The following is a 15,528-nucleotide window of genomic DNA, read 5'->3' on the forward strand; positions in this document are numbered from 1 at the left end:
TGCAGGTCTGGTTATATACTGTAGTTAAACTGGCACAGTGAATATGGCACAGCCCCACCTAGAATATTTTCACCAGCCGCCACTGGTTATTGGTTAGGAATCTTGTACCCTATTTTCTAGGTATATATATAGGTACAGTAGATGTGTGTGTGCCTATGTTATTTAATTTATATGTGAATGTATGTCAAGTGAAGCCCAATCTCAAGCAGTTTTTGTTTCGCTGGGATGCGTCTAATATAGTGGTTGAGGACCAGCTTTTGTAAACAGACCGGTGTCTTTTTGTACAGCTAAATCTATACTTTATAGTATTGCTATCTGTCCATTCTCATTGTCAATTGAGTTCATAAACCGTCCCTTCAAAATGGCTTAAAGAAAAAAAAATTCATCAATAGGTTGTCATTTTATAGCGCCGTGAATATGAGCATTATAGCGGATTTTGTCTCGTATATTTTCTGGAAGGCTAGTTATAGGGCTAATAGCTGCTAACGTTATATTCAACGGCATTTCCGTTTTACATATGCTAAAGAAATAACTCAAACTGCATATCATCGGGACTGTCCCAAAGCATGTATGCATCAAGGGAGGGGGGGCGGGGGATGTTGTTTATTATTATTGATTACCAGTGATGGGCAAGCTACTTGGAAAATGTAGTAAGCTACACTACAAGTTACTCTCGATTAAATATAGCTCAACTACAATGGAAGCTATCCCCAGAGAAATGTAGCAAGCTACACTACAAGAACATGGCAAAAATAGCTAACTACATCAGCACTATTTTTTTATTTTTAATTTTTTTTACTTTATGATCAAGTTTCCACACAGCCCAATGCCTGATGCTGCACGGCGGCAGTTTAAACAACAACATTATTATTGTCCCTTACCTTAGATGCGCCGCGCCTGCTGCATGCATCCCACAACTTCATCTTTTCCATTCATTCATTCTAGATAGGGCCATGGAGAGGCATTGTTGTTATTGACATCATCTTCATCAATGCCATCAGCCCTGGAAACATCGAATCCCTCTGCCATTTCGCGAGGACTGGTTGCATTCATTCATCAGTGGTCTGTGTTTTGATTTGCACTTCCTGGTTTGCGGAGCTGGAGTCCCGCCCTATCCTGCCTCTGATTGGCCTACCCGTAATGTTTTGGCCTAACCTTACCCAATCGTGAGTCGTCATACTCATATCTAAACCAAACAACCAATCATAGTGGGTTTTCTCCGGTGAGTTTTTTTTTCTTCACACATCTTTGTCTGTTTCTCCGGATAGTAGCGTGTAGCGTTTCCTAACGCTACGTCACTACTTCGTTCTAAAAATAGCTGCACTACAGAGAACGCTATTTGGTTCAAAAGTAGCGACGCTACCATCACGCTACTGAGAAATGTAGTTAAGCTATGTAGCGTCGCTACTTGTAGCTAGCTACTGCCCATCACTGTTGATTACCAATAACAGTGGTCGTGTAACTAGCCACATACGCTGCTCGGCTGGTTGCGTATCATAGCAAGCTCTGATCCGGCTGTAATTTATGTGAAAAAGATCTTACCATGAGCCGGTGAGATATCCCAGAGCATTTCCCCGTTATCGATCGGCATCTGGTAGATCGATATGTCCATTGGCTGATGATAAATCCCCTTATTCCATGGTGAAATCTGCGATTCGAAACGTAATCCACGGTACATGCTGCTGATTCAGGATCCGGGTACTAAAATACTCCATTGAAAGGAAAAAAAAAGTCATCCATTAGCCCACAGGGCATACTGCAGTGGAGCGATGGCGCCCCTAAGAGGATCTGGCCGGTATTGCACGTTCTCGATTTCACAGACTAGGAAATATATGCAGGGCCGATCCGCGACCTTGACCCGGTTATTAAAATGGAATAAAAGCAATAACAACTTGCCACGGCTTTATACGTGATTCTGTCCACAACGCATGGATTCGAAACCCGTATTTAGGCAAAAATGTTAATTGCCTGTTATTGTTTGTTTAATGGCAATAAAGTTAATAAAATCAAATAAAACAATAAAGGTATCACAGGAGGTATGTACATAATGAGCGAGCATGAGTCATGTTTCAACCATCCTTAACATGGCACCTAACCTCCACCTGCTCCAGCAGAGCATTTCAGTGGCCGATAGTAGAAGACTATGATTGACTTTGGAACATCACATCTCTCTCACTCTGCCCAGGTGCGGCAGCGTTCTCTGGGGCTGTCACACACACCCTGTCCCCCGCTCTTTTGGCCCTGGAACTCACAGGCCAGTCCACCCATGCCGTGCCCATCCTCCTTGCCACTCTGATCGCCAACGCCCTGGCACGCTCCGGGCAGCGCCCGTCCTTCTACGACGCACTCTCCATCAGCAAGAAGCTCCCGCACCTCCCCTCTCTCCTCAAGGCCTGCCCTCGGTGTGTAACACAGCCTATACGGTCTCTAATGTCTTGAGAAAACCTGTCTATGATGAGGTTGATAATGTTAATACCAGTAGGATGGATGTAGAACATGCAGGTCTCAAGGTGTAAGTGCTGCCCTCGTACACAGGCTAATAGAGGGCACATTACTTTCTGCCTCTATCGGATCCCATTCAGTTTGAAATTGTGGAGTGATTGATAATCAATCAGAAGCCATAAACCTTTATTGCAGTTAATGATGTTTGCCTCTGTGTTTGATCGGAATACAAAATATTGTCTCCGTCTCTCCATGTGTCTAGAAAAATAGCTTAATTCCTCTTTTCAGGCAATTACCTTGACTAATAGCATGTCCCTTGGATAAAGTGTTAATTGCTCACACCAGGAATAATATCGTTAGAGCATCTAACTTTCATTGCATACGCCTATGCAACAGCTCAGCCTAAGTATTTTTTTTGTGTATAATCTCTGGATTCAGAATCAATTTTAAACTATGCAATTTAGGGTAAATCAAAGGGATATGAAATGTAGGGATATGGTCTGCAGCAGTGTGACATACTGTAGATGGTTTACCCAGGCAACATAGTTGCTGAATATATTTTGAATACTTTAAAATCATGAGTAGCACTTGATACAGTAGGCCTATATTCTAGCTTGTACGTGATATATCAACTTCTGACATTCCAGTGTAGAGACATACCGTCTCTACTAAAGTGTTTAGTACATACCATCTCTACTAAAGTGTTGAGTACATACCATCTCTACTAAAGTGTTTAGTACATACCGTCTCTACTAAAGTGTTGAGTACAGACCATCTCTACTAAAGTGTTGAGTACATACCATCTCTACTAAAGTGTTTAGTACATACCATCTCTACTAAAGTGTTGAGTACATACCATCTCTACTAAAGTGTTGAGTACATACCATCTCTACTAAAGTGTTTAGTACATACCGTCTCTACTAAAGTGTTGAGTACAGACCATCTCTACTAAAGTGTTTAGTACATACCGTCTCTACTAAAGTGTTGAGTACATACCATCTCTACTAAAGTGTTGAGTACATACCATCTCTACTAAAGTGTTGAGTACATACCATCTCTACTAAAGTGTTGAGTACATACCATCTCTACTAAAGTGTTTAGTACATACCGTCTCTACTAAAGTGTTTAGTACATACCATCTCTACTAAAGTGTTTAGTACATACCATCTCTACTAAAGGGTTTAGTACATACCATCTCTACTAAAGTGTTTAGTACATACCATCTCTACTAAAGTGTTTAGTACATACCATCTCTACTAAAGTGTTGAGTACATACCGTCTCTACTAAAGTGTTTAGTACATACCGTCTCTACTAAAGTGTTGAGTACATACCGTCTCTACTAACGTGTTTAGTACATACCATCTCTACTAAAGTGTTTAGTACATACCATCTCTACTAAAGTGTTTAATACCATCTCTACTAAAGTGTTGAGTACATACCATCTCTACTAAAGTGTTTAGTACATACCGTCTCTACTAAAGTGTTTAGTACATACCATCTCTACTAAAGTGTTTAGTACATACCATCTCTACTAAAGTGTTTAGTACATACCATCTCTACTAAAGTGTTTAGTACATACCGTCTCTACTAAAGTGTTGAGTACATACCATCTCCACTAAAGTGTTTAGTACATACCATCTCTACTAAAGTGTTGAGTACATACCATCTCTACTAAAGTGTTGAGTACATACCATCTCTACTAAAGTGTTGAGTACATACCGTCTCTACTAAAGTGTTTAGTACATACTGTCTCTACTAAAGTGTTTAGTACATACCGTCTCTACTAAAGTGTTGAGTACATACCATCTCTACTAAAGTGTTGAGTACATACCGTCTCTACTAAAGTGTTTAGTACATACCGTCTCTACTAAAGTGTTTAGTACATACCATCTCTACTAAAGTGTTTAGTACATACCATCTCTACTAAAGTGTTTAGTACATACCATCTCTACTAAAGTGTTTAGTACATACCATCTCTACTAAAGTGTTTAGTACATACCATCTCTACTAAAGTGTTGAGTACATACCATCTCTACTAAATTGTTTAGTACATACCGTCTCTACTAAACTGTTTAGTACATACCATCTCTACTAAAGTGTTGAGTACATACCGTCTCTACTAAAGTGTTGAGTACATACCGTCTCTACTAACGTGTTTAGTACATACCGTCTCTACTAAAGTGTTTAGTACATACCATCTCTACTAAAGTGTTTAGTACATACCATCTCTACTAAAGTGTTGAGTACATACCATCTCTACTAAAGTGTTTAGTACATACCATCTCTACTAAAGTGTTTAGTACATACCTTCTCTACTAAAGTGTTTAGTACATACCATCTCTACTAAAGTGTTTAATACATACCATCTCTACTAAAGTGTTGAGTACATACCGTCTCTACTAAAGTGTTTAGTACATACCATCTCTACTAAAGTGTTTAGTACATACCATCTCTACTAAAGTGTTTAGTACATACCATCTCTACTAAAGTGTTGAGTACATACCATCTCTACTAAAGTGTTGAGTACATACCATCTCTACTAAAGTGTTGAGTACATACCATCTCTACTAAAGTGTTTAGTACATACCGTCTCTATTAAAGTGTTTAGTACATACCATCTCTACTAAAGTGTTGAGTACATACCATCTCTACTAAAGTGTTGAGTACATACCATCTCTACTAAAGTGTTTAATACATACCATCTCTACTAAAGTGTTGAGTACATACCGTCTCTACTAAAGTGTTTAGTACATACCATCTCTACTAAAGTGTTTAGTACATACCATCTCTACTAAAGTGTTTAGTACATACCATCTCTACTAAAGTGTTGAGTACATACCATCTCTACTAAAGTGTTTAGTACATACCATCTCTACTAAAGTGTTTAGTACATACCATCTCTACTAAAGTGTTTAGTACATACCATCTCTACTAAAGTGTTTAGTACATACCGTCTCTACTAAAGTGTTGAGTACATACCATCTCCACTAAAGTGTTTAGTACATACCGTCTCTACTAAAGTGTTTAGTACATACCATCTCTACTAAAGTGTTTAGTACATACCGTCTCTATTAAAGTGTTTAGTACATACCATCTCTACTAAAGTGTTTAGTACATACCATCTCTACTAAAGTGTTTAGTACATACCATCTCTACTAAAGTGTTTAGTACATACCGTCTCTACTAAAGTGTTGAGTACATACCATCTCTACTAAAGTGTTTAGTACATACTGTCTCTATTAAAGTGTTTAGTACATACCATCTCTACTAAAGTGTTTAGTACATACCATCTCTACTAAAGTGTTTAGTACATACCGTCTCTACTAAAGTGTTGAGTACATGCCGCCTCTACTAAAGTGTTTAGTGCATACAACATCTACTAGAGTGTTTACTACATACCGTCTCGACTAACCTTGCTGTATCGTGCAGTATGTGAAAATTATTTACATGACATGATTTCCAACATTCCACATTCAAATAATATTGATTTAGCTCCAAAACATATCGTAACCTGGTCACACTGACTGCCAATCAGACTCACAGTCTACTGTGAGTGGGTTTCATTTGGTCATTTCTAGCCAGTTTTAGTTACAGTTGTTTTAATTTGTATTTTTATTCTTTTGAATATCTACTCTATCAAACCAGGAAAACAGTAGCATATCCTGGCATTTGAATGATGTTGGAGAAATAATTTCCTACTAAACCATTCTAAATGCAGTATCTTGACACGGACTTATCAGCTGGTGCTACCAGGGAATACACAATTCTTTAACATGTCACACATCTAGGGCGGTCAGGTGGCGTAGCGGAGATTGCGTTCGTCACCAACCCCCGAGACGCTGGATTCGCCTGTTCGAATCCAGCTCACAGCTCCGGGGTTGTCACCAGCTTGGCTGGCCGTTCACACTAATACAATTGGCAGTATTAGAGGGTGGGAGAAGCTGGCGGGGTGGGTCCGGGTCGTTGTAAACAGCGACTCCTACAGTTCGGTCGGGGCGCCTGCTAAGCGCGGATAGGATCTAAGGGCGGTAGTGTGATCCTTCCACACGTTACACGCTCTCAGTGAGAGTCCGTGCTGCCAGGTGAAAAGAAGCGGTTGATTGGCTAGACGTGTGTCGGAGGAAGCACGTGATAGCCTCCACTCTCCCAGACCGACTGTGGGGGGTAAGTGCGCAGCGACCAGGAAGGGGATTGGGAATTGGCATAACGACTAACATTGGGATGGGAGAAAATCGGAGGAAAAAGGAGGGGGGAAAAGATTAAAAAAAAACATGTCACATCTGTTTGTGATGCCCTTCTCTGTAGGCTTTCCTCTGTGCAATTAGGACAGGTTCTCGGTCCTAAAGGGGCGGTGCTTGAGAAAGCTGCTGGGCCAATAGAGATTCTGCAGGTTCTGAACACCAGCACCGAGCCAGAAATCCCTGTGGTGGACTCACTTGGTGAGTATTTCTTCCATCAATGTCATCTTGTAGGCAAAGCGGCATCCGCATCCAAAATGCGAAATGTAAATGACTGTTGTCTCCATGGTGCTCATGCTCTGCTGCAGTGAGCCTTAGAATCAAATTAGTATCTTACATACGTGGTGAGACTATTATTACACCCCACTATCTTTCCATGGGAAAAAAACATGTTTCATTCATTGCGTTGTTTCATCCAGACTGTCCCTGGAGACTTTCAGAGCCAAAACGTCATCATTGTTTGCAAACACTATAAAAAAATCATCAAATACAATTATAACACACTGCATGATGAGGAATGTATTTCTGGGTCTATTCCTCTGAAACACACATACATGCAGGCATGTCACCAGAGGGCTCAGAGCACAGCAGGGTCAGACATTTTTTTTTTTTTTTTTAAGATTTTCTTTTTTAGCGTTTATCGCTTTATTCTACTGGGCAGTCCAGTAGAGAGAGAGAGAGAGGTGAAACGGGAGACAGAGTGGGGGAAAGACATTCGACAAATAACGCTGTGTTGGCCGTGCCGCGACTCAGCACGTTATGTGGTTCGCCACTGGGGCGCCCAGGGTCAGACATTTTGCAGCACCCCTGAAGTAGGTAGAAGTTCAGTGCCTTGCTCAAGGATACAGAATACATCAGCTGTTGCACGGATCGAACTTGTGACCTTCCAAATACCCACCCTATCCAAAGTCATTTCTGATATGACTACACTGGTGAATATTGATTTCGGTATATGTGTCCACATTCAAGAGGCAAACACGAGTCTTTCTCTTATCACTGACCAGGCAGGGTGGTAGGGCCTTGCTTCATTGCAACAGGGTCTCATCAGAAAACGTAAATAAAATACTAATAATGGTAATAAAAGGTATATAATGTACGTTATGGTATAGCCATAAATAATATATTTACGTATTGCATCGGCAAAAGACAAACTCTGCAACCATGAGTTGAACCAACAACAGTCACAGGCTGTGCTCTCACCAACTATGATTGTAGTTAGAGTTAAAAGAACACGCCAACATTTTGGGAAATTAGCTTATCGTCTTCTCCAGAGAGAGACAATAAGATAGATACCAGTTTCCTCTCTGTTTGTTCAGTAGAAAGCTATGTTAGCCTAGCTTAGCACAATGAATGTAAGCGGACATGACCGGTTAGCCTTCGGGAGAGCTTAACGGTTATGGTTAAGACGTAAAGTTAGGGTTAAGGACAGGTTAGGGTCCCTGAACGTCAGCAAAACAAAGGAGATGGTTGTGGACTTTAGGAGGTCGGGGGTCAGGGACTACAGCCCCCTCAGCATTGACGGAGCACCAGTTGAGAGAGTGAACAGTTTTAAGTACCTCGGAGTCCACATATCCGAGGACTTGACATGGACCACACACATTGACAGTGTTATCAAGAAGGCACGACAACGCCTCTACTTCCTTAGGCGCCTAAGGAAGTTCAAAGTGAGTAAGAAGATCCTCAAGAACTTCTACTCATGCACAATAGAGAGCATCCTGACTGGCAATATCACCTCCTGGTTTGGGAATAGCACTGCACAAGACCGTAGCAAACTACAGAGAGTGGCCCGTTCAGCCGAATGCACAATTGGAGGGGGGCTTCCCACTCTCCAAGACATTTACAACAAGCGATGTATGGGTAAGGCTAAGAGAATAATCAAAGACCCCAGCCACCCAAACAACTGCCTCTTTGAACTGCTGCAGTCAGGCAAGCGATACCGGAGTCTCATGGCAAGCACAGAGAGACTCAGAAGGAGCTTCTATCCCCAGGCCATCAGGATGCTCAATGAACAAAGAACAATAACAGAAATCAAATACACCCACAACACACACATCCACACGCACACACTCACTTTAAATAAACAACACACTGTAGCACCCACTTTACCCACTTTAGACACTTGAAACTTGGGTTCGATCCCCAGCAGGGGAATTTACGTTTTCTGAAAACGGAAACAGTTAACATTTTAATATTGAATATGTAATATAATATACTTATTTGTAATATGTACATGTAAAATGTTTGATACATACAATATATAAATAATATTACTTGGCTATATGGCTATAACATAACGTACATTATGTATGGAAATGGATGAAACAGTACTGTATATCTGTATGTCGTGTATGTCATAAATGTCATGATGAATTGAAAATGGGGGGCCTTGATGTAAACAAAACGAAAGTCTTTCTCTGGTCTGTATTGTACCCATTCTGCAATCTGTTAATAAAGTTTTCAATCAATCAATCAATCAATCAATCAATCAATCAATCAATCAATCAATCAATCAATCAATCAATCAATCAATGTACCTTTTTCCTAGGAGGGAGGTGAGAGAGAAAATGGAAAGAAAAGGAAAATACACTGGTGCTGTGGTGCCATCTTCCCCAGAGTCAGACAAGAAGATAGATAGCAATTTCATCTCTGTGCAGTTTGAGTTGTTGGAAGGTGTATTTCTTCACATTTAATGGAGCAAGGCTAACAGTTTCCCCCTGCTTCCAGTACTTCATGTAATGGTGGTCACTAGTGTAAGATTCTGATCAAACTGGCCAGTATCACGTCTTCGTCTGTTTGGCTCTCCATCCAATTCCTCTGCGTTGTGTACTTTTAATGGTCCTGACGTCTCCGATACTGGTAGATAAGATCCTTATCTCCCCCCCGTTAGTGCAATCCGTAAACCATAATACTTCCCCACCTCCGTAAGAATTCGACACTTCGACAACGTGAAATACCTTACAAGGAAAAGCATGGTTTTATTTCTCTAAACAGAAACCTCAGCTCAGATGTTAACAGATGTTATTGTCCTTGAAGAGTCTATTCTAATGATCTTTCGGTGTGTTCAGATTATCGTCCTTTTGCTGTTCAGTCCAATAGTGTTCAGGCCTGTTCGTTAGCCGAACCCTCCTCGTGTTAGCCGAAGCTACTGTAATGATGATGTGGCATTCTCCCTTCCCCCCCCCTCCGTGGTGGAGGAGGAAGAGTCTCTCCTCTGTGTGATCTCAGTCCTACTCGCTCTTGGTCAGATTCTGGTCTGGCTTCCACCCGGAAACACTGTTCGACTCATAGATGTTCGTCGTCGCAACGACGGCCCCGCCTTCTGGTTGTCATGCGATGTGTTGTCATGACAACTGCATAACCTTTAACACTAATAAACTTTCATTCACTGTGAACCGCTCTCCCTCTCTGGGAGACACTCCGTCTTATCTCAGATGTTCTTCCAAGGAATGCATAACAAAACCCTCACTGATGCGGCCTGTGCCTGTGAAACCACTGGTTCCACCACCGTCAATATCACCGTCTCCTGCTTCCATGCACATTTCGATCTACCATTTTAGCTGTCATCTCTCCCCAATCTATACATCACATACATTGAAAAACCACCATTTTCTCTCAATCCCCCCTTGATTCTTATCACCCCTTCAGAATCATAAATCATTATTTGGTTTTTTTATTAATTATGCCAAAAATAGCCTGTGGTTGAAGCAAACCAACCTCGTCTCTCGTGCACAAGAAACGAAGACGGCCCACGGTCAACCCAGTGATCCTGCTGCCTGATGTCTGTTTGCGCCCCCCTTCGTGCACAAAGGGAACCGAAACCGACCACCAAAACCAACAACATCCAACGACTCATAACCATTGGAGCCCCCCCTGTCTGCTCCCAATAATTATATCCTGTTGTTCTACTGTTCTCCCTCTTATCTACCTTCTATATATATATATATCCTTCTATACATATATCTTATATATGAATCCTCCATTTATATCTCATACTCCTAATCAATGAACACAGGACTTCTCGCTGTTGTCTCGTCTCTCGATCTCCTGATTGACTCTGAAAGGAAGTCCCTGTTTGTTCATGATTCACCGCCCGTGCTCTGTTGTTTCAAAACGCTCTCTACAACGTCTCCGCCGGGAAGGCCCCTCCGATGTCCGCCTCGTTCTCCCCTGGGCAACACCGCCTGCGACCGCTGGACTCCGCCTCGTCGGCCGTCTCCGCCCCGTCGGTCATCTTGGTTGAGGCTCATCTCCACCGCCGCCGTCTCCTCCCTCTCGTCGTGGATCATCTGTGTACCAGGCTGCGGTGCCTGGCCCCTGCGGCTTCCTCCTCCTCCAGTCTGTCTCCTGGCCATCTCCATCGCTGTCGGTGTCATTCCCCCCTTGAAAGCAGAAACACAACACCGGCAGTCTTTCTGTACACTCGACCCTGTGTTTTCTATTAGTCTACCGTGGCTTTGGGCCTGCAGCTCGTTCTCTATATATTTTTTCCCTCTGCAAGCCCCTGCCATGGCCACGCCCTTTCAGACTGTTGGACGGTGTGAGTGTCCTACAGCCCATGGCGCTATTTGTTCTCTATTAGTCCCCCACCTTCTCAACACCCATATCTAATCCTACAGGGCTGTTCCCTGTTTTGTTGTCTTCCGGCGTGACACCAGCAGCTAAACGATACCCACTCGGCGCTCTACGTTTGTCCCACGGGTGACCCCCAGCGCGCGCCAGTTCTTTCTGGTGACGTGTCCCCTCAAGACTCTGCCTATTTATTAGGTGTGAGAAGGCCCCACTGGAATTCAAACTTTATTCCATAATTAACCCATTCAAATAACTGCACCTCCTCTGTCTGTGCAATTCTTATTTAATCCATTGTATGCTTAAACTCTATATCTAATATTATTATTATAATAATAATCCACTCTCTGTGCTAAATATTCCCCTATGGGTAATGAAAACTCCCCAGCACTACCCCCCCCTCCACCACTAGGTGGCGACCTACTCCTCCTCTATGGTGGTTTAGTTGACGTGTCATTTCCTGATTCTAAACCCCTCGTGGCTCTGCGGCCATTTTGACTCGGTGCAAATGGCTACTCTCTCAACAAACGGCCGCTGCCCTTCCTTCCAAGGCCTGAAAACACCGCTGTTTTTCCTCTCTTTCCTATCCATTATCAGGGGACGCTTTCTCAGACTAATACTCTTGCCTGATCGGACATAATACACACTGGTACAATCTCCTTTCGACTTTCCTTCTGTTATGAAAACAGTCCCGCCATAACAATTTTTCGATCTGATTCAAGCGCCCCCCCCTTTCCTCATCTCGCATTTACCCTCCTTAAACCAAAACTGTGCAGCCTGCCTCATTTGCTTTTCATTCTCTGTAGATAACACCCTCGATTTTCACCATGGCTCTCTGCTCATATTATTACAGCTGGCATTCTCTCTCTGTGTCAAACTAGAAATGTTTACGTTTACGGATTCACTATCTGTTCGTTTTTATTTGGCTATAAAATCAAAACAACCGTGTGCACAGTGAACTCACATTTTTGATCGGAGCGCTGTTTCCCCTACAGCGCTGGTTCGCCTCCTGACCGCTCGACTCGCCGCTCTCTCCCAGGGCTGACCGGCCTTGCTTCGATCATGATTCTCCCACACATTGATGACTGTTGTCCACTGTCGCCCCATTATTGAAAAAAGTCTTTATCCGTTGTTCTTATCTCTTGCTTTCTGGCTGTCATCAACAACCAACTGTTCCCGTTGTTTTAATCTCTTGCAAATCCGGGTCACGGCACCAACTGTAAGATTCTGATCAAACTGGCCAGTATCACGTCTTCGTCTGTTTGGCTCTCCATCCAATTCCTCTGCGTTGTGTACTTTTAATGGTCCTGACGTCTCCGATACTGGTAGATAAGATCCTTATCTCCCCCCCGTTAGTGCAATCCGTAAACCATAATACTTCCCCACCTCCGTAAGAATTCGACACTTCGACAACGTGAAATACCTTACAAGGAAAAGCATGGTTTTATTTCTCTAAACAGAAACCTCAGCTCAGATGTTAACAGATGTTATTGTCCTTGAAGAGTCTATTCTAATGATCTTTCGGTGTGTTCAGATTATCGTCCTTTTGCTGTTCAGTCCAATAGTGTTCAGGCCTGTTCGTTAGCCGAACCCTCCTCGTGTTAGCCGAAGCTACTGTAATGATGATGTGGCATTCTCCCTTCCCCCCCCCTCCGTGGTGGAGGAGGAAGAGTCTCTCCTCTGTGTGATCTCAGTCCTACTCGCTCTTGGTCAGATTCTGGTCTGGCTTCCACCCGGAAACACCGTTCGACTCATAGATGTTCGTCGTCGCAACGACGGCCCCGCCTTCTGGTTGTCATGCGATGTGTTGTCATGACAACTGCATAACCTTTAACACTAATAAACTTTCATTCACTGTGAACCGCTCTCCCTCTCTGGGAGACACTCCGTCTTATCTCAGATGTTCTTCCAAGGAATGCATAACAAAACCCTCACTGATGCGGCCTGTGCCTGTGAAACCACTGGTTCCACCACCGTCAATATCACCGTCTCCTGCTTCCATGCACATTTCGATCTACCATTTTAGCTGTCATCTCTCCCCAATCTATACATCACATACATTGAAAAACCACCATTTTCTCTCACTAGGTACTAGCAGGCCCTTCACTCTCAGCACCTGCCTTTCGACAGCCTCGAATCGTGAACCCTCCCCTCACCAGCACCATGTCACCACGTATGTTAATCATCTTCCCTTTATTCATTTGCTTAGATTTGTTTGTGCACGTGATCTCAAGAAGGTGCTGAATGAGCTCAGTGGCAATTTTTCATGTCTGGTCAATTTTAGCATGGTGTTATTCACCGTCAAAGATGATGGTTCATGGTTCATTACAATTTACTCAAGCCTAGTAACAGACACAATATTTCTGACACTGGGAATTAGGGGTGTAATGGTACACAGAAGCCACGGTATTGAGGTCACGGTTCGGTACGATTTCGGTACAACAGGAAAAAAATATTTACAATTATTATTATATATTTATAATAATAATAATTATTATTAAATATAATAATATTCTATAGGCTTGCCGTAGTAGTCAGTGATACTGGTGTAATTCTGTGTTCAGGCATCCACGAGTAAATTAATTCCCTACTGCACCTTTAACAACAACTTAATTTAACTTCACGTGAAGCCGAGACTGAAGAAGACTAGAGAACAGATGACATGTTACACAACAATGGCAGAGGATTATCAATATTTTGGATTTAATAGCAGCAACTGGAGAGGAGCTCAGATGATCTGGTGGTATGTTGTGCTTTTATTTTTTCCGCGGTCCGCCGGAAAAGGTTGACGTGTGTGTTCACGCGCGCGTGTGTCTTTTGGTTAACATTATTGGGCGAACAAGAAAACGAAAGAAAACTGCAAAATTGTAATGGCCCTGCTGTGTTAAACATTTAATTAATTCATCATGGTTTTGTTTTAGGTTAGGGACAAATAGGCTGTAGTAAACAGGAGAGGAGGAGGGGAGAGCCGAGTGCAGATGTCAGTGCGCGCTGTTGTTATTCTGTCCGCTTGTCATCTGAGACGTATTCACCGTATGGCTGGATGTACCGCACCGTGACGGCCGTACCGTAAATTTGCGGGACGAATACACGTACCGTTACATCCCCGAATACATTACCTGAGATCCATAGATGTCCCTAGATACCAAGAACATGCAAATGGACCTTGTAGAAGTGGAGCAATCTTCCATTTACTTAGGTATGTATTTTTAGGCGGATTTTCTGAAAATAGGTCTAGGGCTCAAGAGGTTAAATACCATGGTCGTATCCATTCTGCCACCTGAAAAGGATCCAATACTGTGATTTAACTAGGCTAGTGTGCAACTGAATCTCTCTCTGTACTGGAATTGCTATCTATCTTCTTGTCTAACTTTGGGGGAGATTGCAAATAAGTGAATTTCCCAATATGTTGTGTTCCTTTAAAACAAGAACTATTGTCTGTATGGCAAATAGAAGTGGCTTTCAAAGGGGCCCTCCAGCACACACACAGAGTAGATGGTGCAACAGTCCACTCCACTTTATTGAAGAGGGTTGGCAAGGTGGTACCAGAGCAGATGGAAATAGCTGTCATGACAGAGGCCCTATCCTATGTGTGTGTGTGTGTGTGTGTGTGTGTTTGTGTGGGAATGGTAGATTTTTACCTGTGTGCATACCTGTGTGCACAGCCACCCCTGCTTCCAGGTCTAATTAGCTTGACCCAGGCCAGATGTGTCTGCTTAAACCAGCCATCCCCACACAACAGTCTGCCAGTGGGGTGAGATAATTCAACTTTTTCCAATAACAAGGACACAGTGTCATAGATGCAAAGCATTCCCACAGGTGCCCTTAGGTGAGTGAGAGGCCGCTTAGCCCTTTCTCTCCCTCTCCTCCAAATCACCTCCCTACTAGGTGAGCGAGAGGCTGAGCCCTTTCCCTCTCTCCCTCCTCCAAATCACCAAATAGCCAATAGGGATACATTAGCGTTGCTATGTTATATAGCATACTGGTCATCGTGTCTCGCTCCTGCCATTATGAGACAACCCCTATCTCCCAGCACCCACCGTGCCCCACTGCTGATGAACAAACAATTTGCACCCATGCACCCGACCAGGCCACGCCCCAGCGTCCTCCTATAAGACGCCGGACATGGTCACACTCCACTTTCCTCTTTTTTTGTTTCCAACATGGACACTGCAGTGCACTCTATGAACTAGTTGTTATGAAATGCTGAGAGAAATTACACAAGGTTGGGTTTTCGCCGGAGATTCACCAGCCCCTGGAATCTTCTCGGCACATCCTAAC

The 15,528-nt window shown here is 42.9% G+C and overlaps 1 protein-coding gene across 1 annotated transcript in view; it reads left to right on the plus strand.

The window, feature by feature from the left end:
- The window catches only part of clcnk (chloride channel K), a gene marked incomplete at both ends in the record, with an annotated part of 103,442 nt that overhangs the window by 67,370 nt on the left and 20,544 nt on the right, over window positions 1-15,528 (plus strand). Inside the window, 2 exons of the mRNA XM_084333454.1 lie at window positions 2,186-2,402; window positions 6,749-6,882. Of these exons, the coding sequence (XP_084189580.1) occupies window positions 2,186-2,402; window positions 6,749-6,882 (351 nt within the window). The remainder of the gene's footprint in view (window positions 1-2,185; window positions 2,403-6,748; window positions 6,883-15,528) is intronic.

Source organism: Notolepis coatsorum (genome assembly GCF_963971535.1).
Source record: "Notolepis coatsorum genome assembly, chromosome: 17".
Classification (NCBI taxonomy): domain Eukaryota; kingdom Metazoa; phylum Chordata; class Actinopteri; order Aulopiformes; family Paralepididae; genus Notolepis; species Notolepis coatsorum.